The sequence below is a fragment of the Camarhynchus parvulus genome, chromosome 29 (genome assembly GCF_901933205.1).
Source record: "Camarhynchus parvulus chromosome 29, STF_HiC, whole genome shotgun sequence".
NCBI lineage: Eukaryota > Metazoa > Chordata > Aves > Passeriformes > Thraupidae > Camarhynchus > Camarhynchus parvulus.
In genome coordinates, this window is record NC_044599.1 from 1,115,096 (window position 1) to 1,139,246 (window position 24,151).

General features: G+C 64.9%; 2 protein-coding genes across 2 annotated transcripts; one reads left to right on the forward strand and one right to left on the reverse strand.

The window, feature by feature from the left end:
• Positions 1-388: 388 nt before the first annotated feature.
• On the reverse strand, positions 389-3,081 carry BLOC1S1 (biogenesis of lysosomal organelles complex 1 subunit 1). The gene is made up of 4 exons (XM_030967258.1): positions 2,972-3,081; positions 2,576-2,648; positions 1,965-2,097; positions 389-620 (listed from the first exon to the last, which is right to left on the reverse strand). Exons 1-4 carry the CDS (start codon positions 3,030-3,032, stop codon positions 510-512), a joined length of 378 nt encoding a protein of 125 aa, XP_030823118.1. The 5' UTR covers positions 3,033-3,081; the 3' UTR covers positions 389-509.
• Positions 3,082-5,200: 2,119 nt separating this feature from the next.
• On the forward strand, positions 5,201-23,933 carry ITGA7 (integrin subunit alpha 7). The gene is given in 26 exon segments (XM_030966988.1): positions 5,201-5,611; positions 7,154-7,281; positions 7,351-7,430; positions 7,510-7,765; positions 8,916-9,047; positions 9,098-9,217; positions 10,906-11,113; positions 12,520-12,755; positions 13,634-13,683; positions 13,759-13,886; positions 14,416-14,511; positions 14,707-14,771; positions 15,313-15,482; positions 16,413-16,568; positions 17,225-17,337; positions 17,677-17,866; positions 18,651-18,731; positions 18,814-18,893; positions 19,414-19,491; positions 19,586-19,688; positions 20,377-20,544; positions 20,970-21,059; positions 21,357-21,467; positions 21,988-22,086; positions 22,088-22,111; positions 22,779-23,933. Coding segments are annotated over 26 exon segments (3,432 nt in total). The 5' UTR covers positions 5,201-5,327; the 3' UTR covers positions 22,965-23,933.
• The last annotated feature ends 218 nt before the right edge of the window (positions 23,934-24,151 follow it).

Genomic DNA, 24,151 nt, shown 5'->3' on the forward strand with positions numbered 1-24,151 from the left:
AGAACCGTGACCCCCCAATAGGGGAAAATCACCCCAAAATAGAACCGTGATCCCTCCATGGGGGAAAATCACCCCAAAATGGGCCCTGACCCCCTCACTACAGGGAATCAAAGCCCTGCCAGCCCCAGATTTGGGGAAATCACCCCAAAATGGGCCTTAACCCCCCCCCACCCCGTCATGAGGGAATTAAAGCCCTCCCACCCCCGGGATCAGGGGGAGCCCCCCCGGGGGCACCGAGCACCCAAAAACGGCCCCTTTGTCCCCAATCAAAGCAGCCTCAGAGCCTCGTTAAGCACTAAAGAGGATGAGGGGGCTTAGGGGGGGGATTTGGGGGGCTGTGCCAGGGTCCCCCCGGCCTGGCCTGACCCCCCCACCCCGTGCCCCCCCCTTTATTCCACACTCTCCCTTTATTCCATTGCTCTCAGTGCCAAGGGCAGCGTGGTGAGAGACCCCCTGTTATTTGGGTCTGGGGGGTCCTGGGGGGGTTTTGGGGGTCCCGGGGGGGTCCCTCAGGAGCAGGAGGGCTGCAGCTGCCCCTTGTAGACGTACTCGAGGGCGGTGGCGATGGTCCTCATGTCCAGCTCGATGCTCCTGGCCCAGTTCTCCACGTCCCCGATCTCCTGTGGGATGGGGGGTTTGGGGAGGGGGATTTTGGGGGGGGGGCTCGGGGGGTGGCACCCATCCCGTTCCACTGAGAGCCTCGGGGTGCTCCTTGGGACCCCCTGGGTGCTCCTCAAGACACCACAGGACCCCCTGGGTGCTGTCCAAGACCCCCAAGATATTCCCCAAGACCCCTGAGATGATCCCCAAGCCGCCCAAGATGTTCCTCAAGACCCCCAAGATGTTCCCCAAGACCCCCTGGGTGCCCCTTGGGACCCCCTGGGTGCTCCTCAAGACACCACAGGACCCCCTGGGTGCTGTCCAAGACCCCCAAGATGTTCCCCAAAATCCCCAAGATGTTCCCCAAGACCCCCAAAATGTTCCCCACGATCCCCCAGGACCCCCTGGGTACTGCCTGAGACCCCCAGGATGTTCCCCAAGACCCCCAAAATGTTCCCCAAAATCCCCAAGATGTTCCCCAAAATCCCCAAGATGTTCCCCAAGACCCCCAAAATGTTCCCCACGATCCCCCAGGACCCCCTGGGTACTGCCTGAGACCCCCAGGATGTTCCCCAAGACCCCCAAAATGTTCCCCAAAATCCCCAAGATGTTGCCCAGGACCCCCAAGATGTTCCCCAAGACCCCCCCAGGACTCCCTGGTTGCTGCCCAAGACCCCCTGGGTGCTCCTCAAGACCCGCTCTGGGCTGGGTTTTGGGGTGTTTTTGGGGTGGTTTTGGGGTGGGTTTTGGGGTGGTTTTGGGGTGGGTTTTGGGGTGGTTTTGGGGTGGGTTTTTGGATAGTTTTGGGGTGGGTTTTGGGGTGAGTTTTGGGGTGGTTTTGGGGTGGGTTTTAGGATGTTTTTGCGGTGTGTTTTAGGGGTGGTTTTGGGGTGTGTATTGGGGCGTGTTTGGAGATGGGTTTGGAGTGGGTTTTGGGGTGGGTTTGGGCTGTGTTTTTAGGGTGGTTTTGGCGTGTATTTGGGGTGTGTTTTGGGGCGTGTGTTTTTGGGGTGTTTTTAGGGGTGTTCCCCACCATGAGGGCCTGGTTGAAGCTCTCCACCATGGCGATCCACTGGCCGCTCTGGGCTGTGTTTGGTGCTGTGTTTTGGGGTGGGTTTGGGGCTGGGTTTAGGGGTGTATTTCGGGCTGTATTTGGGCTGTGTTTTGTGGTGGTTTGGGTTGTGTTTGGGGATGTTTTTGGGCTGTGTTTTGTGGGTTTTTCCCCACCTCGAGGGCCTGGTTGAAGCTCTCCACCATGGCGATCCACTGGCCACTCTGGGCTGGGTTTGGGGCTGTGTTTGGGGTTGTGTTGGAGCTGTGTTTTTGGGGTGTTTTTGGGCTGTGTTTTGTGGGTTTTTCCCCACCTTGAGGGCCTGGTTGAAGCTCTCCACCATGGCGATCCACTGGCCGGTCTGGCGGGCGAACTGCGCCGCCTGCACCTGCAGCGTCTTCACCTCCTGGTCCAGCTTGCGCTGGTTCACGTAGGCCTGGGCCACCCTGGGGGGACACGGGGGTCCCCAGAGGGTCTGTGGGGGTTTCCAGGTGGGGTTTGGGGTCCCCAGGAGGGCTCCCAGAGGGGTTTGGGGGGAGGTGTCCCACAAGGAATTGGGGTCCTCAGGAGAGGTACAAGGCTTTGGGTGGCGGTGGTCCCATAAGGAATTGGGGCCCCCATGAGGGGTTTGGGGTCCCCAGAGGGGTCTGGGGTTTGGGTGGGGAGTGGTCTCAGAAGGAACTGGGGACCCCAGGGAGGGTTTAGGGTTTGAGGGGGGAGGAGGGGGTGGTCCCAGAAGGAATAGGGGGCCCAGAGGGGTTTGGGGGGATGTCCCAGAAGGAATTGGGGTCCTGGAGGGGTTTGGTGTTTGGGGACGGGCTGTGCCATACGGAATGGGGGTCCCGGGGGGTTTGGGGTCCCCAGGAAGGGTTTGGGGGGGTTGGTCCCACACGGAATTTGGGGTCCCGGGGCCGGCGGGCTCACCCCACGTTCAGGTGATCCACCAGGGCCTCGGTGAGGCGGGTGGCGGCCGCGATGGCGTCCCTGCGGCGCCGCTCTGGGCGGGGACACGCGGGGACAGCGCCGTGAGGGGCGGCGGGACCCCCGCCCGGCCTGACGCACCCCGTGACGTCAGCACCGCCTCGCGTGACGTCAGCACGATCCCGTATGGCGTCACCGCGCGGAGCCGTGACCTCACGGCCCTCCCTCCCCCCTTCAGGGTCCCTCAGGGCCCCGCAGCCTTCCCGCCCTTTTCCCCCCATTTTGACGGACAGCGGCGCCAGCCAATGGAGTGCCGCGCCGCGGTGAGCGGCAGCCGCGGCAGCCAATGGGGCGCGGCGGGCGGGGTTTGTTGCCATGGGGACGGGGGGCGGGGCTCACCCTGCAGCTCGCGCCGCTCGCTCTGGCGGGCCTGGTGCTCCTTCAGCAGCCGGGACAGCATGGCGGCCGCCGCGTCACGTGACACAAACAGATATAACACGGGCACGTGACCGCCGCGACGCCCCGCCCCCTTCCCCCTGTGCGTCACCGGCACGCGGCCGGGGCGGGGGAAATAGCCACGTGACCTGGGGGGGCTATAGGGGATCTATAGGGGATGGGGGGGGGTTGGGGGGTCCTATAGGGGATGGGGGGTCAAATAGGGACTATGGGGGAAAAATCACCCGGGAAAAATGAAATAACCCGGGAAAAATCACCCGGGAAAAATAAAATGGGAAAAATGAAATAACCCGGGAAAAATGAAATAACCCGGGAAAAATAAAATGGGAAAAATGAAATAACCCGGGAAAAATAACCCGGGAAAAATCACCCGGGAAAAACGAAATAACCCGGGAAAAATGAAATAACCCGGGAAAAATAAAATGGGAAAAATTAAATAACCCGGGAAAAATGAAATAACCCGGGAAAAATCACCCGGGAAAAATAACCCGGGAAAAATGAAATAACCCGGGAAAAATGAAATAACCCGGGAAAAATAAAATGGGAAAAATGAAATAACCCGGGAAAAATGAAATAACTCGGGAAAAATAAAATGGGAAAAATAAAATAACCCCAGAATAGGAAAAATAACCCAGGAATGGGGGAAATAACCCGGGAAAAATAACTCAGGAATGGGGGAAATGCCCTTGGAAGGGGGGAAAAATAAAATTTGGGATGCTCAGCCAGAAATAAACCTGGAAAAGAAACCCCGAAAATAAACCCTGAAAATAAACCCCGAAAATGAATCCCAAAAATGAACCCCGAAAGTAAATCTCAAAAATGAACCCACAAAAATAAACCTTGAAAACAAACCCCAAAAATAAATCTTGACAATAAGTTCTGAAAATAAATACCCAAAAATAAATCCCAAGAATAAATCCCAAAAATAAACCCCTGAAATAAACCCCCAGAATAAAACTCTAAAAATAAAAATTTTAAAAAAATAGAATAACCTCCCCCCAAAAAAACCCTGAAATAAACCCCCGAAATAAAACCCAAAAATAAAAATTAGAATAAAATAAATAAAAATAAAACCCCCAAAACTAACCCCAAAAATAAAACCCTAAAATAAAAATTAAAATAAAATAAGTAAAAATAAAACCCTCAAAGCCCCAAAATAAAGCCCCAAAATAAAACCCCAAAATAAAAATTAAAATAAAATAAATTAAAATTAAATTCAAATAAAGCAAATAAAAATAAAACCCTAAAACCAAACCCCAAAAATAAAAATGGGGAAAAAATGGGGAGGGGCAAGGGGGGGTTTGGACTCCCCCGATCCCGCTCGGACCCCCCCAGAATCCCCCCAAAATCCCGGGGGGAGGCGCCGGGCAGGTTCACACGGCCCCGGCGCTCCCAAAAAATCCCAAAAATCCCCCAAATCCCCAGGGGGGACTTTGAGAGGGGCTAAAAATAACCCAGAGCTGGAAAATGGCCCAAAATCCCATTTCCACCCCAAAAATAACCCGGGAGTTGGGAAATGGCCCAAAATCCCATTTCCACCCCAAAAATACTCCCCGTGCTATGGGGTCAGTGCCAGGGCCTGGGTTTGGGGTCACTCCGTGCGTTTGGGGTCAGTGCCCGGATTTAGGGTCAGTGTCTGGTTTTGGAGACACTCCCTGGATTTGGGGTCCCCCTCCGGGTTTGGGGTCACTCCAGGAATTTGGGGTGACTCTGTGGGTTTGGGGTCACCCCCTGGGTTTGGGATCAGTGCCTGGATTTGGCGTCACTCCTCAGGATTTGGGGTCACTCCCCGGGATTTGGGGTCAGTCCCGGGATTTGGGGTCACTCTGGGGATTTGGGGTCACCCCCCGCTCCATGGGGTCACTCCCCAGATTTGGGGTCAGTCCCCGGTGCTGGGGTCACCGCCCGGATTTGGGGTCACTCCAGGAATTTGGGGTGACTCTGTGGGTTTGAGGTCACTCTCAAGATTTGGGGTCTCTCCGGTATTTAGGGTCCCGCCCCCGCCATTTGGGCTCCCGCCCCCGCCCCGCCCCTCCCGGGCTCTCCGGGGCATCCCCGGTTCCGCGGGGGCGGGGCCGGGGCGGAGCCGCCCCCCCCGGGAGCTGCGGGAGCTCCGCGCGCTCTTCCCGCGGGCGGCGGCACCGGCGGCGCGGGGATGGCGAGCGGGGGCTGCCCGTGCCTACCGGGGCTACCGGGGCCGTGCCCGGGGCTGCCGGGGCTACCGGAGCTCTGCCGGTGGCTACTGTCGGTGTGCCTGCGGCTACCGGGGCTGTACCGGTGCCTACCGGGGCTACCGGGGATGTCGCCGGGGCTACCGGGGCTCTGCCAGTGGTTACTGTCGGTGTCCCTGCGGTTACCGGGGCTGTCCCGGTGGTTACCGGCGCTGTCCCGGTGGTTACCGGCGCTGTTCCTGTGGTTACCGGCGCTGTCCCGGTGGTTACCGGCGCTGTTCCTGTGGTTACCGGCGGCCGCCGCGTTCAACCTGGACGGGAGCAGCCCGGTGCTCAAGGACGGGGAGCGGGGCAGCCTCTTCGGAGCGGCCGTGGCGCTGCACCGGCAGCTGAGCCCCGAGCCCCGGGCGTGGTGAGCGGGGGGACCGGAGGGACCGGGGGGACCGGGGGGGACGCGACCCTCGGGATGGGCAGGGAGGAACCCCCGGGAATGGGGGGAGAGCCGGGGGTTCGGGTGAGGGGATTTGGGGGTTCAGGGATTGGGGGGATCCTATTGCCGGGATTTGGGGGGGTTCCGGGGCAGGGGGATCCTATTGTCGGGATTTGGGGGATTTGGGGGTTCAGGGATTGGGGGGATCCTATTGCCGGGATTTGGGGGATTTTGGGGCTGGGGGATCCTACTGCCGGGATTTGGAGGTTTTGAGGGGTTCAGGGATTGGGGGGATCCTATTGCCGGGATTTGGGGGATTTTGGAGCTTTTGGGAGTTCGGGAGCTCCGGGAGCCGCGGGGCTGAGGGGAACCGGGACCCCCGGAGCGACTCCAGAGCGAGGGGGCGGTGCCGAAGGGACAGGGACGGGGACAGACACAGGGACAGGGACAGAAGGGACGGTGACAGTGGCAGGCCGCCTGCGCGGGCCGGGATTATTCAGCATTAGCGGGGGATGGGGGCTCTGGGGGGCTCGGGGGCGGGGGGCGAGCGCTGCCCCGGAGCTCTCGGTTGGAGGGACCCCCCCGGCCGGACCCCCCCGCGCCGTGCGGCGAACGCCCACCCGCGACTGCCGTGTCCCCGTGTCCCCGTGTCCCTGTGTCCCCGTGTCCCCCATATCCCTCTGTCCCTGTGTCCCCGTGTCCTAATACCCCAGTGTCCCCATGTCCTCGTGTCCCCCTGTCCTCATGTCCCCCTGTCCCTTTGTCCGCCTGTCCCCCTGTCCCTCTGTCCCCATGTCCCCCGTGTCCCCATTTCCCCCTGTCCTCGTCTCCCCGTATCCTCCTGTCCCCCTGTCCATCCCCCTGTCCCCATGTCCCCCTGTCCCCGTGTCCCCCTGTCCATCCCCCCGTCCCCGTGTCCCCCCTGTCCCCCGCTCCTCCCGGGCCGTTCCCGGGGCTCTCAGCCACGGTTGTCACCGCGTCCCCCCCGTGCCCCGCCCGCCCGGTGTCGCCGCTGTCGCCGCGGTGTCGCAGCGCTGCCGCCCGCGCCGCGTTCCTGGCACCGAGGGCGGCTTTGGTGGCGGCGGAACCGACGCTGCTCCGCTGTCCCCGCTGTCCCCCCGTGTCCCCCGTGTCCCCGGTGTCCCTTGTCGCGCTGTCCCGGCTCCGTGGGACGCCGGTGGCTCGCTGTGCCCGCTCCTTTTTTGGCCATGCTGCTCCGCGGTTATTTTGAGTGAATTCCGGGTTATTTTTACCACCTCTGCCTCCCCGCCACCCCCGTGGGCTCCGCCGTGTCCCCCCCTCCGCCACCGGCACCCCGGGCTCGGGGACCCTCGGGGACCCCTCCCCAAACCCTGACGGGGGTCCCGGGGGTGTCCCGGGGGTGTCCCCTCTTGTCCCCTCCTGTCCCCACAGTGTCCCCACAGCAGCTGTCGGGCGCGGGGGTGGCACAGCTGCACCCGGGGGGGGTTCCGTGACCCTCGGGGACCCCTCCCCAATTCCTGACGGGGGTCGCTGCCCTGCCAGGCTGCTCGTGGGTGCCCCCCAGGCTCGGGCAGTGCCCGGCCAGGCCGCCGAGCGCCCCGGGGCTCTGTTCGCCTGCCCGCTGAGCGCCGAGCCCTCGGACTGCTGGAGGGTCCCCATCGATGAGGGAGGTGAGCGGGGGTCCCGCAGGGTCCCCGAGGGGGGCTCCGGGCCGGGCTGACCCCTCGCGGTGCCCGCAGAGGACCCGATGCGAGAGAGCAAAGAGAACCAATGGCTGGGGGTCAGCGTGCAGAGCCAAGGGCCGGGCGGCAAGGTCGTGGTGAGCACCGGCACGGGGACACCGGGGACACCTCCGGGAGGGGGTCCCGAGCCCCGGTGACCGCCGGGTGTCCCCGCAGACCTGCGCGCACCGGTACGAGGTGCGGCACCGCGTGCGGCAGCCGCTGGAGACGCGGGACGTGATCGGGCGCTGCTTCGTGCTGAGCCAGGACCTGCGCGAGCGGGACGAGCTGGACGGCGGCGAGTGGAAATTCTGCGAGGGGAGAGCGCCGGGCCACGAACGGTTCGGGTTCTGCCAGCAGGGCCTGGCGGCCGCCTTCAGCCCCGACCGGCGCTACGTGCTGCTCGGGGCACCGGGCACCTACAACTGGAAGGGTGAGGGGCCGTGGGATCCCCCCAACAGGGGGGATTTGGGGGTCTGGGGGCTGTTCCTGCTCAGAGACCCCGGTAACAGCAGCTGGGAGGGTGAGGGGCCATGGGATCCCCCCCACAGGGGGATTTGGGGGTCTGGGGGCTGTTCCTGCTCAGAGACCCCGGTAACAGCAGCTGGAAGGGTGAGGGGCCGTGGGATTTGGGGGGTTTGGGGGCGTGTGGGACTCACAGCTGGGAGGGTGAGGGGAGTTGGGACCCCCCACCCCCGTGAGGCAAAGAGGGGTCTGGGGGCTGCCCTGGGAAGGGGGGGGAGTGTGGGGGGTGGGGCTGCAGCTGCCCGGTGGGGCTGGGGCGCTCAGGCCGAGCACGAGGGTCCCTCGGTGTCCCCGGGGGTCCCCACGGAGTCCCCCTCACCTGGGGAGGGGTCTCTGCTCAAACAGAGCCCACAGGCCCCTCGGTGTCCCCCTGTCCCCTCTTACCCTGGGGAGGGGTCCCCGAACCCCCCGGATCCGGGGGAGCTCTGAGGGTCCCCCTGTGTCCCCCGTGTCCCCATTGTCCCCTCATGTCCCCACTGTCCCCATTGTCCCCACTGTCCCCACTGTCCCCATTGTCCCCATTGTCCCCCCATGGTCCCCCCCTGTCCCTACTGTCCCCATTATCCCCATTGCCCCCATTGTCCCCCATTGTCCCCATTGTCCCCCTGTGTCCCCACTGTCCCCATTGTCCCCATTGTCCCCCCGTGTCCCCATTGTCCCCACTGTCCCCCCATTGTCCCCATTGCCCCCATTGCCCCCATTGTCCCCCCCATTGCCCCCACTGTCCCCCGTGTCCCCACTGTCCCCACTGTCCCCACTGTCCCCATTGCCCCCCGTGTCCCCATTGTCCCCATTGTCCCCCCGTGTCCCCATTGCCCCCACTGTCCCCCGTGTCCCCACTGTCCCCACTGTCCCCCGTGTCCCCATTGCCCCCCGTGTCCCCACTGTCCCCATGTCCCCATTGTCCCCCCTGTCCCCATTGTCCCCATTGTCCCCCGTGTCCCCACTGTCCCCATTGTCCCCATTGTCCCCCCGTGTCCCCATTGTCCCCATTGTCCCCCCGTGTCCCCATTGTCTCCCCATTATCCCCCCTGTCCCCCCTGTCCCGGGCCCCGCAGGCTCGCTGCGCGTGGAGCGGCTCCAGCAGAGCTCCCTGGACCTGCTGCTCCCGGACGCCGGCCCGTTCGAAGCGGGGGGGGAGCAGGAGCAGGACCCCTCCCTGATCCCCGTGCCCGCCAACAGCTACCTCGGTACGGGGGGGGCGGGGGTCCCGTCCTGACGCCCCCCGGGCCTTCCCCAGGGCTGCTCTTTGTGACAAACATTGAGAGCGCCGCCCCCGACCTGCGGGTGTTCCGGACCCCCGAGCCCGGAGAGAGGGTGCCCGGCGCGGCCGCGGACGTGGGGCACAATTCCTACCTGGGTTCGTGCGTGCCACGCGTGTGCCAGGCGTGTGCCACCCGTGTGTGACCCCCCCGTGCCCTGTGTGACACTCCCGTCCCCCCGACCCCCCAGGGTCCTGCGGGCACACGCGTGTGGCGCTGTCCCCACGGGGCTCCTGTCGCGCGTGTCCCCTCTCGGGGGGTGGCACCCTGGGCACGCGTGTCACCTTTGTCAGGTGTCACTGTGGACGCGGGTGGCGCCTGCAGGGATGTGGCGGTGACACGCTCAGGTGTCACCTGCGCACTCAGGTGTCCCCATGGGGACACAGCCCCCCTGCCCTGTCCCTTCCCCCCCCGCACACGCACGCGTGTGGCCGCATCACCCCCGCATGGCCCCTCTCGTGTCCCCACCCCGGTGTCACCGTCCCTGTGTCACCATCGCTGTCCTTCCATCCCTTCGCTCCCCACATTTCCTGTCCCTTCAATTCCCTTGTCCCCACATTGCTGTGGCCCCATCCCTGCCCTTCCCAATCCCTGTGCCCAGCCCCTGTCCCCTCATCTCTGTCCCATTCCTGTCCCAAATCCCCTCCCTGTCCCCGTCCCTGTCCCCATCCCTGTCCCTGTCCCAATCCCTGTCCCAATCCCTGTCCCCATCCCTGTCCCCATCCCTGTCCCTGTCCCTGTCCCCATCCCGGTCCCTGTCCCCTCGCTGTGCCAGGGCTGTGCTGGGGGCACCGCCAGGCTTGGGGGGGTCACAGAGCTTTGGGGGGGGGGTCCCAGAGCCTGGCATGTCCCTGCCCCCCCCCCGGTGTCCCCTCCCGTCCCCCCCATGTCCCTGCCTGTCCCCCACTGATGTTTTTGCATGGGGGGGGTGCATGGATTGTGGGGGAGGGGCTGGAGCCTGCCTGGGGGGGGTTGGGGGGGCTTTGGGGGGCTGCTCACGGCAACCACCGCATGTGGGGAGGGGGCTCTGCTCGGCATTTGGCTGCTCTGGCCCCAAAATCTGCCCTTTAGCCCCAAAATCTGCGCTTTTCACCCAAATTCTGCCATTTTCCTCCAAAATCCCCAACCCGTGGTGTCCCCGTGTCCCCACTTGGGGTTCAGGGGCGGGCTGTCTCGGGGTGACAGGGCTGTCCCCATGTCCCGTGTGTCCCCGTGTCGAATGGTGACCGAGCTCCCGCGATTCCCGTGTACAGGGCTGTCCCCATGTCCCCGCGCTGTCCCCTGACTGTCCCGTGTCCCGCAGGTTTCTCGGTGTGACAGGGCTGTCCCGGTGTCCCCTGACTGTCCCGTGTCCCGTGTCCTGCAGGTTTCCCGGTGTGACAGGGCTGTCCCGGTGTCCCCTGACTGTCCCGTGTCCCGTGTCCCGCAGGTTTCTCGGTGGTCCCGGTCCCAAGGTGACAGGGCTGTCCCGGTGTCCCCGCGCTGTCCCCTGACTGTCCCGTGTCCCGCAGGTTTCCCGGTGTGACAGGGCTGTCCGGTGTCCCCTGACTGTCCCGTGTCCCGCAGTTTCCGGTGTGACAGGGGCTCCCCATGACTGTCCCCTGACTGTCCCGGTCCGCAGGTTTCCGTGTGACAGGGCTGTCCGTGTCCCCTGATGTCCGTGTCCCGCAGGTTTCGGTGTGACAGGGCTGTCCCGGTGTCCCCTGACTGTCCCGTGTCCCGCCCCGCAGGTTTCCCGGTGTGACAGGGCTGTCCCGGTGTCCCCTGACTGTCCCGTGTCCCGCAGGTTTCTCGGTGGCCGCGGGCCCGGCGCTGACGCGGCCGCACGAGCTCAGTTTCGTGTCGGGCGCGCCGCGGGCGAACCACAGCGGGGCCGTGCTGATCCTGCGCGCGGACAGCGCGAGCCGCCTGCGGCCCGAGGCCGTGCTGGGCGGGCCCCAGCTCAGCTCCGCCTTCGGCCACGCGGTGGCGCTGCTGGACCTCAACAGCGACGGGTGCGTGGGGACACCGGGGACACCGGCGGGTGTGCCAACCCTGGCACCTGTGTCACCTGTGCCACCTGAGGGTGTGCCACCCTGGCACCTGTGTCACCTGCGGGTGTGCCAACCCTGGCACCTGTGCCACCTGTGCCACCGGCGGGTGTGCCACCCTGGCACTTGTGTCACCTGTGCCACCCTGGCACCTGGGGTGTGCCACCCTGGCACTTGTGTCACCTGGTGCCACCTGGCACTGTGTGTGCGCCACCCTGGCACCTGTGCCACCTGTGCCACCCTGGCACCTGTGCAACCTGCGGGTGTGCCACCCTGGCACCTGTGTCACCTGCGGGTGTGCCACACCCTGGCCACCTGGGTGCGCTGGCACCTGTGCCACCGGGTCGCCACCCTGGCACTTGTGACACACTGCGGGTGCGCCACCCTGGCACCTGTGCCACCTGCGGGTGCACCACCCTGGCACCTGTGTCACCTGCGGGTGCACCACCCTGGCACCTGTGCCACCTGCATGTGTCACCTGCACCTTGTGTCACCTGTGGCTCGTGTGCCAGCTTGTCACTGTGTCACCCTATGTGTCAGCCCATCTTGCACCTGTGGCACCTGTGTACTGAGGGTGCGCCACCCTGGCACCTGTGTCACCTGAGGGTGTGCCACCCTGGCACCTGGGTGAGCTGTGTGTGCCAGTCCTGTCACTGGGACACGCATGGCACCTGTGTCACCCGTGTCATCTGTGTCAGCTCTGTGTGCCAGCCCTGTCACCTCTGTCAGCTGTGTCACTTGTGTCACCTGTGGGTGTGTGCCAGCTCTGTCACCTGTGGCACCCGTGTCACCCATTTCACCTGTGGCACCTGTGTGTGGTGCGCCAGCCCTGTCACTCGGTGTCACCCGTGTCACCTGTGTGTGTCACACGCATCACATGTGTGTCACCTATGTCACCTGTGTCACCTGGGTCAGCTGTGTGTGCCAGCCCTGGTACCGGGACACACATGGCACCCATGTCACCGGTGTCACCTGTGTCATCCGTGTCACCTGTGTCAGCTCTGTCACCCGCATCACCTGTGTGTCACCTGTGTCACCTGTGCCACCTATACGCCTTCCCCACCCCTGAAGCCCCCAAGACACCGCCGTGCTACCGTGCCAAAATCCGTCACTACGCTCCCACGTGTCACGGACCGTGGCCCCAAAAAACCCCCTCCCCACCCCTGAGCCCCCCAAAATCCCTGAACCCCCCAAAATCCCAGGGACCTCCCAAACCCCTTCCACCCCCGAGACCCCCTAAATCCTGAGCCCCCCCCTAAAACCCCATTAGATCCCCCCCAAAACCCCCTCCCCACCCCTGGCCGGGCTGGTCCCTCCCCTCTGGGGGGGTTTTGGGGTGACAAATCCGTGTCCCCCCGCCCATTCCCCAGCTGGACGGACCTGGCCGTGGGCGCCCCCCACTTTTTCGAGCGGCAGGAGGAGCTGGGGGGGGCCGTGTACGTTTACATCAACCCGGGGGGGCTCTGGGGCAGCGCGACCCCCGAGCGCCTGAGCGGCCCCCGCGGCTCCGCCTTCGGCACCGCGCTCTGCTCGGCCGGGGACCTGGACCGGGACGGCTTCGAGGGTGAGGGGATCATCGGGGGGCTGGGGAGGGGGGTTCGGGGCGGTTTGGGGGGAATTCGGGGGGTTTTGGGGGTCTGGGGATGGACCTGGACCGGGATGGGTTCGAGGGTGGGGGGATCGGGGAGACTGGGGGGGATTTGGGGGGAGTTTGGGGGGATTTCGTGGGGGATTTGGGGGGAATTCGGGGGATTTGGGGGGTTTGGGGGGTCTGGGGGGTTGAGGGGTTTTGGGGGTCTGGGGATGGACCTGGACCGGGATGGGTTCGAGGGTGAGGGATCGTTGGGGGCTGGGGAGGGGGTTCGAGGGGATTTGGGGGGGTTTGAAAGGATTTAGGGGGAATTCGGGGGATTTTGGGGGGGTTTGAGAGGATTTCGGGGGGATTTGGGGAGAATTCGGGGGGTTTTGGGGGGGGTGAAGGGATTTAGGGGGAATTCGGGGGGTTTCAGAGAGGTTTGAGGGGATTTTGGGGGGTTTGAGGGGATTTGGGGGGGATTTGGGGGTGTGGGGATGCACCTGGACCGGGACGGGTTCGAGGGTGAAGGGTCATTGTGGGGCTGGGGAGGGTTTGGGGGGATTTGGGGGTAGGGGTTTTGGGGGTTTGAAGGGATTTGGGGGGAATTCGGGGGGTTTGGGGGGGTTTGGGGGGGGTTGGGGGGGGGGGATTTGAGGGGGGGGGGGGCTTTGGGGGGAGTTTGGGGATTTGGGGGTTTGGGTGGGGTTTGGGGGTGTGGGGCAAAAGGTAGGTGAGGGGTGTGAGGGTTTGGGGGGTGTGCCTTTGTGGGTTTGGGGATGTGGGGTTTCAGGGAGGTTTGTGGGGATTTGGGGACGTTTGGGGGGGGGGATTTAGGGGTCTGAGCCCCCCAAAAATGCCCCCCCACACCCGGTGGGGCTAATTGCTTTTGACGGCGCGCGCCGGCAAAGTTTTCATTTACCACGGCAGCGCCCTGGGCATCGTCACCCGCCCGGCGCAGGTGAGGGGGGCCCGGGGGTCTTCAGGGGGGTCTGGGGGGGGGTCCCGGGCTCAGCCAGAGCCGCCCCCTGCCCAGGTGCTGGACGGGGAGGCCGTGGGGGTCTCGGCCTTTGGTTACTCGCTCTCGGGGGGGCTGGACGTGGATGGGAACCTGTACCCCGACCTGCTGGTGGGCTCTCTGTCGGACACCGTGGTGCTCTACAGGTACAGAGACCCCCCTGCCCTGCGCCCCCAAAATCCCCCGATTCCTGAGGATCCCAAACCCCCTGGAGCAGCCCCCAATTCCTGGGACCCCCTCCCCAAAAATCCCCCAATTCCTGGGACCCCCCCAGACCCCCCAAAATCCCCCAATTCCTGACAATCCCAAACCCCTGGAGCGCCCCCTCCCCACAATTCCTGGACATCCCCCAAATCCCTGAGGCGCCCCAACCCTCCCCCAGCAATTCCCCCTTCCCAGGGACCCCTAAATCCCTCAGACCCCCCCCCATTCCCGAGTCCCCCCCACCCCTGGACATCCCCCAAATCCCTCAGCACCCCCAAATCCGTAAGCCCCCCCGGCAAATCCCAGAGCTCCCCCAAATCCCTGAGGTGCCCCCAACCCCCCAGCAATTCCCCCTCTCCAGGAACCCCCAAATCCCCCAGAACCCCCTCCCCGCATCCCCCCCGCCCGGTCCCGAGGGTGCGCTCAGGGTTGGGGGGCTCCCCCCGGGACCCCCATTTCCCCCCCCGTTAGGGCGCGGCCGGTGGTTCACGTGGCCCGGGACGTGTCGGTGCTGCCGCCGCTCATCGACCTCGAGAGCAGCAACTGCCGCGACGGGCCCGGGGTCTGGTGGGTGCACCGGGACCCCCCGCGTCCCCCCACACCGTGTGTGTCCCCCGTGTCCCCCCTGTATCCTCCCCGTGTCCCCCTCCATGTCCCCCGTGTCCTCTCCACGTGTCCTCCCCCTGTGCCCCCCGTGTCCCCTCCCCCGTGTCCCCCGTGTCCCCCGTGTCCCCTCCCTGACCCCCCATGTCCCCCCCCCAGCCTGGAGGTCCGCGCGTGTTTCAGCTTCAGCGAGAGCCCGGGCGGGGACAGCGAGAGCGCGCTGGGTGAGCGACAGCCCCGGGACCCCCAAACCGGGGGATCCCCCCGTTCCAGGGATCCCCCAATCCTGGGGAACCCCCCCGTCCGAGGGACACCCCGAGCCCTGGGGTCCCCCCATCCCTGAGCGTCCCCCCAGTCCTGGGGATCCCCCCGTTCCTGAGGACCCCCCCATCCCTGGGGATCCCCAGGACCCCAATCCCTGCGCACGCCCATCCTTTGGGACCCCCCCATCCTTTGGGACCCCCCCATCCTTTGGGACCCCCCCATCCTTTGGGACCTTCCCCCCCCATCTTTGGGACTGCCACCCCCATCTTTGCCCCCCCCATCCCCAACCTTGGAACCCCTCCCCAGCCTTTGGGACGCCCCCAAATCTTTGACCCCCCCATCCTTTGCCCCCCTCCCCCGTTCCTTGGGACCCTCCCCATCCTTGTGGCCCCCAAATCTTTTGGGACCCCCCCCCTCCATCCTTTGGGACCCGCATCCTTGGGCCCCTCCCCATCCTTTGTGCCCCCCCAAACCTTTGCCCCCCCATCCGTGCCCCCCCAGAGCTGCAGCTGGCGCTGGACGCGGACTCGGAGCGGCGCCTGCGGGGGCAGCAGCCCCGGGGCTCCTTCCTGGAGCGGGGCCCGGCCGAGCCCGAGCACCGGATCCGGGCCCGCCTGGAGCTGCCGCGGCCGCGGGAGCGGCGCTGCGTGCCCGCCACCTTCCGCCTGCACGTGCGTCATCCGCATCCTCATCCTCCTCATCCTCCTCATCCTCATCTTCCTCATCCTCATCTTCCTCATCCTCATCCTCATCCTCATCCTCATCCTCATCCTCATCTTCCTCATCCTCATCTTCCTCATCCTCATCCTCCTCATCCTCAGCCTCATCCTCATTCTCATCCTCATCCCCATCCCCACCCTCATCCTCATCCTCATCCTCATCCTCATCCTCATCCTCATCCTCATCCTCATCCCCACCCTCATCCTCATCCTCATCCCCATCCTCATCCTCCCCTTCCGCCACCTTCCGCCCTCCTCGTACATCCCATCCTCATCCTCATCTTCCTCATCTTCCTCATCCTCATCCTCATCCTCATCCTCATCCTCATCCCCACCCTCATCCTCATCCTCATCCTCAGCCTCATCCTCATTCTCATCTTCCTCATCCTCATCCGCATCCTCATCTTCCTCATCCTCATCCTCATCCTCATCCCCACCCTCACCCTCATCCTCTTCCTCATCCCCATACTCTTCCTCATCCTCATCCTCATCCCCATCCTCATCCTCCCCTTCCGCCACCTTCCGCCTGCACGTGCGTGCTTCGGCCTCACCCTCATCCTCATCCCCATCCCCACCCCACCCTCACCCTCACCCTCATCCTCTTCCTCAGCCTCATCCTCATCTTCACCCTCAGCCTCAGCTTTCTCTTCCTCATCCTCCTCTTCCTCTGCCCTCCTCCTCCTCATCCTCTTCTTCATCCTCATCTTCCTCAGCCTCGCCATCCTCATCTTCCTCATCATCTTCCTCAGCCTCCTCTTCCTCACCATCAGCCCCGTCCCCATCTCCTCCTCCTCCCTGTCCCCACTGTCCCCCCCGTGTCCCCCCCAGGTGTCCCCAGTGCCTCCCTGATCTTCCTCCCCCCGCCCTCCTCCTCCTCCTCAGGACGACATCCGGGACAAGCTCCGCCCCATCGCTGTCACCTTGTCCTTCGCCATCGCGGGGACACCGCGGGGGTGGCACCGGGGGCGCCGGGGGACGGCGCTGCCCCCGCTGAGCCCCGCGCTGAGCCCGCGCCAGCCCAGCACGCTGCGCACCGAGGTGGGGACACGGTGACACTGCCACCCCCGGGTCACCCTGTGCCACCCCTGTGTCACCCTGGGTCACCCTGTGTCACCCTGTGTCACTGTGTCCCTCTGTGTCACCCTGGGTCCCCCGCGCTGAGCCCGCGCCAGCCCAGCACACTGTGCACCGAGGTGGGGACACGGTGACACTGCCACCCCCGGGTCACCCTGTGCCACCCCCTGTGTCACCCTGGGTCACTGTGTCCCTCCATGACACTGGGATTGTCACCTGTCCCCCCCCCCATCCAGTTTGGGACACCGGGAGTGTCACCTGCGCCCCTCCTGTGTCCTCCTGTCTGTCCTTGTGTCCCCCCTGTGTCCCTTTGTCCCACCTGCAGTGTCCCCTCCTTGCTGGGCGTGTCCCATTCTGTCCCCCCCCATGTCCCCATGTCCCCCTGTCCCCTGTCCCGGTCCCGTCCCATCCCCTGGGCTGTCCCCGCAGTGTCCTCATGTCCCCCATGTCCCCCATGTCCCCGCGGTGTCCCCATGTCCCCCATGTCCCCCATGTCCCCCATGTCCCCCATGTCCCCTGTCCCATCGGTGTCCCCATGTCCCCCATGTCCCCCATGTCCCCCATGTCCCCCATGTCCCCGGTGTCCCCGCGGTGTCCCCATGTCCCCGGTGTCCCCCCAGGTGCATTTCCTGCGCCAGGGCTGCGGCGATGACCGGATCTGCCAGAGCCACCTGGAGCTGCGGCCGCGCTTCTGCGCCCGCCTTGGGGACAGCGACTTCCTGGCCCTGCCCACGTGAGGGGACAGCGCCACCGGGGGGGGGGTGGCACTGCCGCCCTGGGGTCACTGCCCTGGGGAGCCCTGGGTACCCAAGGGTGTCACCAAGGGAGTGACAGGGGCAAGGATGGCACTGCCATGTCACCATGAGGGACCAGGGATGTCCCCAAGGGGGAGTCACACGTGGCACTGCCACCTCTCTGTGAGGGATGTCCCCAAGGGGTCACACGTGCAAGGATGGCACTGCCAGCTCTCTGTGCGTGCCCGGGGATGTCCCCAAGGCAGTCACACGTACAAGGATGGCACTGCCGTCCTCCGGGGATGTCCCCAAGGTGTCACTCGTGGCTGTGCCCGCAGGGACGAGGATGGCACTGCCATCTTGGCCGTCAGTGACCAGAAGGACGTGGCCCTGGAGCTGCAGGTGACCAACGAGCCCTCGGACCCCGCGCAGCCGCACAGGGACGGGGACGATGCCCACCAGGCCCTGCTGGTGGCATCGCTGCCCCCTGAGCTGCCCTACGCCGCCATCCGGGCCGAGGAGAGCGCGGTGAGACGGGGACACAGGGGACACAGGGGACACAGGGGATAGGGACAGGGACACGGGACACAGGGGACACAGGGGACACAGGGGACACAGGGGATAGGGACAGGGACACAGGGGACACAGGGGACAGGGACACAGGGGACACAGGGGACAGGGACACAGGGGACACAGGGGACACAGGGGATAGGGACAGGGACACAGGGGACACAGGGGACAGGGACACAGGGGACACAGGGGACAGGGACAGGGACACAGGGGACAGGGACACAGGGGACAGGGATGGGGACAGGGACAGGGACACAGGGACAGGGACAGGGACACAGGGACAGGGACAGGGACAGGGACACAGGGACAGGGACAGGGACACAGGGGATAGGGACAGGGACAGGGACACAGCAACACGGGACACAGGGAAAGATAGGGACAGGGACACAGGGGACACAGGGACAGGGGACACGGGGGACAGGGACAGGGACACAGGGGACAGGAGACAGGAAGGGATGGGGACACAGGGGACAGGGATGGGGACACAGGGACAGGGACAGGGACAACACAGGGACAGGGACAGGGACACAGGGGATAGGGACAGGGACAGGGACACAGGGGACACACGGGACACAGGGGACACAGGGGACAGGGACGGGGATGTGTGGGATGGTCCTGGGGGTCACTTCTGGGGTCACTCTGGGGTTGGGGTCACTCTGGGGTCACTCTGAGGTCACTCTGAGGTCACTCTGGGTGTGACCCCGGGTGCCCCAGGGGGTCTCAGCCCTGTCCCCCCCCCCAGGACAAGGTTTTGTGCTTGGCCAACCCGAACGGCTCCAGGGTGGAGTGCGAGCTGGGGAACCCCCTCAAACGCGGGGCCCAGGTGGGCGCAGCCCCCTCCCCAACCCCCCCCGACCCTCCCCCGACCCCCCCAGCACCCCCAGCGCTCACCTGCCCCTCCCCAGGTGCGCTTCTTCCTCATCCTCAGCACCTCGGGCATCTCCATCCACACCACGGAGCTGGAGGTGCTGCTGGAGCTGTCCACGTGAGCGGGCGGGGGAGAGACCCCCAGGGTGGGCGTGGGGACCCCCGGGAATGGGGATGGGGACCCCCGGGAATGGGGATGGGGATGGAGACCCCGGGGAATGGGGATGGAGACCCCGGGGATTGGGGATGGAGACCCCCGGGATTGGGGATGGAGACCCCCGGGATTTGGGGGCCAAAACCCGGGGATGTTGAGAGCGAGAGCTCCGGGGAATTTGGGGTTTGCAGCCCCCAGGATTTGGGGTCAGAGCCCCAGGGGGTTTGGGGATGGAGACCCCCGGGACTGGGGTTCACAGCCCCCAGGATCTGGGGTCAGACCCCCAGGATTTGGGGGCTGGAATCCCAAGGGATTTGGGGTCAGACCCCCGCAGGATTTGGGTACCAAACCCCGTCAGTTTCAGAGTCCGGCCCCCCAACATTTAGGGTCGGGGGGCTGCAATTTGGGGTTCAAACCCTCCCGCACGGCCTTGGGGGGTTTTTCCTTTTGGGGTTTCACCCTCCCGACCCCAAATCCCCCCCAGGACCAGTGAGCAGCCGGGGCTGGAGCCGGTGGTCGCCCGCGCCCGCGTGGTCATCGAGCTGCCCCTGGCCGTGACCGGGTCAGTGGGGTCGGGGTTTTGGGGTGCCCGGGGGGCGGTTTTGGGGTCGGGATCCCCCCCGGGACCCCCCCTCACAGCAGGGCTGTCCCCACAGCGTGGCCGTGCCCCCCCGGCTGTTTTTTGGGGGGCAGGTGCTGGGGGAGAGCGCGGTGAAGAGGGAGAGCCAGGTGGGCAGCGCCGTCCGCTTCGAGGTCACGGTGAGAGACACCCCAAAATTACAGACCCCAAAACAAACAGAGATCCCCAAAACGGACCCTAAAAACAGAGACCCCCAAAATGGACCCCAAAACGGAGACCCCAAAATGGACCCCAAAACAGAGATCCCAAACTAGAGACCCCAAAACAGAGGCACCCCCAAAACAGAGACCCCCCAATATGGGCCCCAAAACAGAGACCCCAAAATAGAGACCCCAAAACAGAGACCCTCCCCAAAAGAGACACCACCCCGGGACCCCAAAATCAAAATGGGGAGGGGTGTGTGACTCCTGGGGGTTTCAGCCTGGCTGAGCCCCACGCACTTTGTGGGGTGGGGCGTTTTTGGAGTGGGGCTTCCAAAAAGTGCTATTTTTGGGGTTGGGGCTGTTTTGGGGGGGTTAGGACTCCATACAGGGCTGGTTTTGGGGTCACGGCTCCATACAGGGGCTGGTTTTGGGGTCAGGGCTGTTTTTGGGGTCAGGGTTCCACACAGGGGCTGTTTTTGGGTTTGGGGCTGTTTTTGGGGTCAGGGTTCCATACAGGGGCTGTTTTTGGGTTTGGGGCTGTTTTTGGGGTCAGGGTTCCATACAGGGGCTGTTTTTGGGTTTGGGGCTGTTTTTGGGCTCAGGGCTGTTTTTGGGCTCAGGGCTGGTTTTGGGTTCGGGGCTATTGCCATCCGTGCCCCCCCAGGTGTCCCAGCGGGGGCCGCTGCTCAGGACCCCCGGCTCGGCCGCCCTGACCGTGCAGTGGCCGCTGGAGCTGCCCAACGGGAAGTGGCTCCTGTACCCCCTGAGCCTGGAGCTGGGCACCCCCCCCGTGCCCTGCAGCCCCCCGGCCAACCCCCTGCGCCTCGCCCTGGTGAGACTGGGGGGCTGGGGGGGGGTCAGGAGTGACCAGGGGGTGCCCAGGGGGCGCCAAAGGTGACCAGAAGTGTCCAAGGGATGTCCAGGGGTGTCCAGAGGTGTCTTGGGGGTGTCCTGGGGTGTCCAAAGGTGGCCAGAGGTGACCAGAGATGTTCTGGGGGTGTCCAGGGATCTCCTGGGGCTGCCCAGGGGTGCCCATGGGGCGCCCAGAGATGTCCAAGGCATGTCCAGAGGTGTCCTGGGGTGCCCAGGGGGTGTCCAAAGGTGGCCAGGGATGCCTGGGGTGGTGTCCAGGGGTGCCCAGAGATGTCCAGGGGTAGCCAAAGGTGGCCAGAGGTGGTTGGGGTGTCTGGGGTGGTGCCCAGGGGTGCCCGGGGGTCCCTGTCCCCCCCTTTCCCATGCCCATCTTTGCCCCCCCAGGAGTCGCCAGGCCGGGGGGGCCCCCCTGAGGAGCCCCCGGCCCGCTCGTGGTGGGTGCCCGCGGGGAGGAAGAGGAGGAACGTGACCCTGGTGAGGGGGGGAGGTTGGGTTTGGGGGGTCTGGGGGGGCCCTGCCCAGGGGGGCACCCCATGGGGTTTGGGGTCCTCCTCCTCCTTCGGGGGGCCCCTGTTCCCGGAATCCCCCTGGCCCCAGTGCCCCATTCTGGGGTGTCCCCATTCCTGGTGTGCCCCAGTTCCCTGGGTGTCCCCATCCCCAGTGTCCTCATTCGTGGGGTGTCCCCATTTTGGGATTTCCCCGTTCCCAAGGTGCGCCCACATTGTCCCCACACCCCTGGGGTGTCCCCACCCTGTCCCCTCTCTGTGCCAGGACTGTGCCCGGGGCACGGCGCGCTGCCGCCCATTCCGGTGCCCGCTGCCGTCGCTGGAGCGCTCGGAGCTGCGGGCGCGGGGCCGCCTCTGGAACGGGACCTTCCTGGAGGTCAGAGAGAGACCCGGGGTGGGGAGGGGGCTCAGCCCGGCCTGGACCCTTCCCCAAATCCCCAATTCCCAAATCCCCAATCCCCAAATCCCCAAATCCCCAATTCCCCAATTCCCCAATTCCCAAATCCCCAAATCCCCAAATCCCCAAATCCCCAAATCCCCAATTCCCATGGACGGAGAAACCCCCCATTCCCATCCCCTCCCCAATTCCCTGTCCTGGAGTGGAGACCTGGCGGCGTGCGTCCTCCCCCCGCGGCAACGTCGTCATCAGGGACGCGGTGGCACAGGTGGGGACACCCCTGGGGACACCTGGGGACACCTGGGACACCCCTGGGGACACCCAAGACCCCCAGATCCCCCTGGGGACCCCCCAGAACCTCCCCAGGATCCCCCCAGAGACCCCTCCCTGATGTCCCTCCAGGCCCCCTTGGTGTCCCCACGGCCCCACTGACCCCTGGGTGACCCCAGTGCCTGGGTGACCCCTGGGTGACCCCTGGTTGACCCCGCTGTCCCCGCAGATGTCGCTGTCCCTGCACCTGGACCCGGGCGTGGCCGTCACCGCTGTCCCCTGGTGGGTGCTGCCGCTGGCGGTGCTGCTGGGGCTGCTGCTGCTGGCTGCTGCTCGTGCTGGGGCTCTGGAAGGTGAGGGACCCCCCCCGTATCGCGATACGGCGCGATAGAACACGGCATGTCGCGATACGGCACCACACAGCGCGGCATGTCGTGATATACCCCTTGCTGTCCCGGGCCGTATCGTGATATCTCACACTGTCTGGTACCATATCGTGATATACCCCACACTCCCTAGTGCCATATTGCGATATTCCACTCTGCCCGGTGCCATGTCACAGTATCTCCCCCACTCTCCGGTGCCATATTGCGATATATCCAATGCTCTCTAGTGCTATATCGCAATATCCAGTGCTCTCCAGTGCCATATCGCGATATACCCCACACTGACCGATGGCATATCGCGATGTCTCGCTCTGTCCTGTGCCATATCGCGATATCTCACTCTGTCCGGTGCCATATCGTGATATACCCCGCACTCTCCAGTGCCACATTGTGCTATCTCCCTTGCTGCCCAGTGCCGTATCACGATATCTCACGCTCTCTGGTGCCATGTCACGATATACCCCACGTTGTCTGGTGGCATATCGCGATATATCGCGCTGCCCGGCGCCGTATCGAGATATGTCGCTGTGCCCGGCGCCCTGTCACGATATGTCGCTGTGTCTGGTGTCATGTCGCGAATATGTCGCTGTGTCCGGTGCCATGTCGCGATATGTCGGTGCCCTGCCTCCCCCAGGTGGGTTTTTTCCGGCGGGCGGCGGCGGCCCCGCCCCCGGCCGTGCCGCGGTTCCGGGCCGTGCGCATCCCGCGGGAGCAGCGGCCCCAGGCCCGCGAGGGCCGCACCGGCGCCATCCTGCGGCCACAGTGGGCGGCCGGACCCACGGACAGGGACGGACACGGCGCCGCGCCCGGACCCGCCTGACCGACAGCCACGGACGGACGGACACGGCACGGACACACGGACACGGGATGGACGGGCAGATGGACACAGCATGGATGGACAGATGGACACGGCTGGACGGACAGGCACGGCACGGATGGACAGACGGACACAGCACGGACACGGGGATGGATGTGGGATGGTGAGATGGACACGGCTGGACGGACGGACACGGCACGGGTGGACACGGCATGGACACGGGGATGATGGACATGGCACAGACAGATGGACGCAGCTGGACAGACGGACAGCGGCACGGACACGGGGATGGACACAGCCGGACAGATGGACATGGGATGGACGGGGACAGGGATGGGGACAGCACCGCGCCCAGACCCAGCTGATGGACACCCACGGACAGACGGACACGGCTGGACAGATGGACACAGCACGGACATGGGGATGGACATAGGAGGGACAGGGACGGGCACAGCGCCGCACCCGGACCCACCCGACCGACGCCGACGGACAGACGGACACGGCACGGACAGACAGATGGACATGGGGATGGACGTGGCATGGGCACAGCACGGACAAATGGACACAGGGATGGACATGGGACAGATGGACATGGGACAGATGGACACAGCGTGGACAGGTGGACACGAGACACGGACGAATGGACACGGGGATGGACACAGCTGGACAGAAGGACACAGGATGGACAGGGACAGGGATGGGCTGCAGACACCTGGACCCACCTGAGGGACACCTGGGGTGGACAGGGGGTGGACTCAGGACATGGGACAAGGGACACCGGACACCGGACAGGGGACGTGGGACAAGGATGGTCCCTGGCTGTGCCCTGGGAAGGCCCCATGGAGGCCCCGCCATGTCCTGGAGCCCCCAGGATGGGCAGTGGCTGGACAGAGCCAGGGCCCCAGGGGTCAGTTCGGCCCTGGGGGTCACTTTGTCCCCACGGGTCACTTTTTGTCCCCAATAAAATGCGCTGACCCCACACTGACCCCGAGTGCTCCTTCAAGGTCCAGGGACTGCCGCCATGATGGGTGTGGCGACCGCCATGATGGATTGAGGCCGCCATGATGAGTGAGGGCGGCCGCCATGATAGTTGTGGCAGCCTCCATGATGGGAGAAGCCGCTTCTCCATCAGGCCAGGCCGCATCTCACGCACTAACCGGACACTCCCTCACCCCACGGGTCCGTTCCGG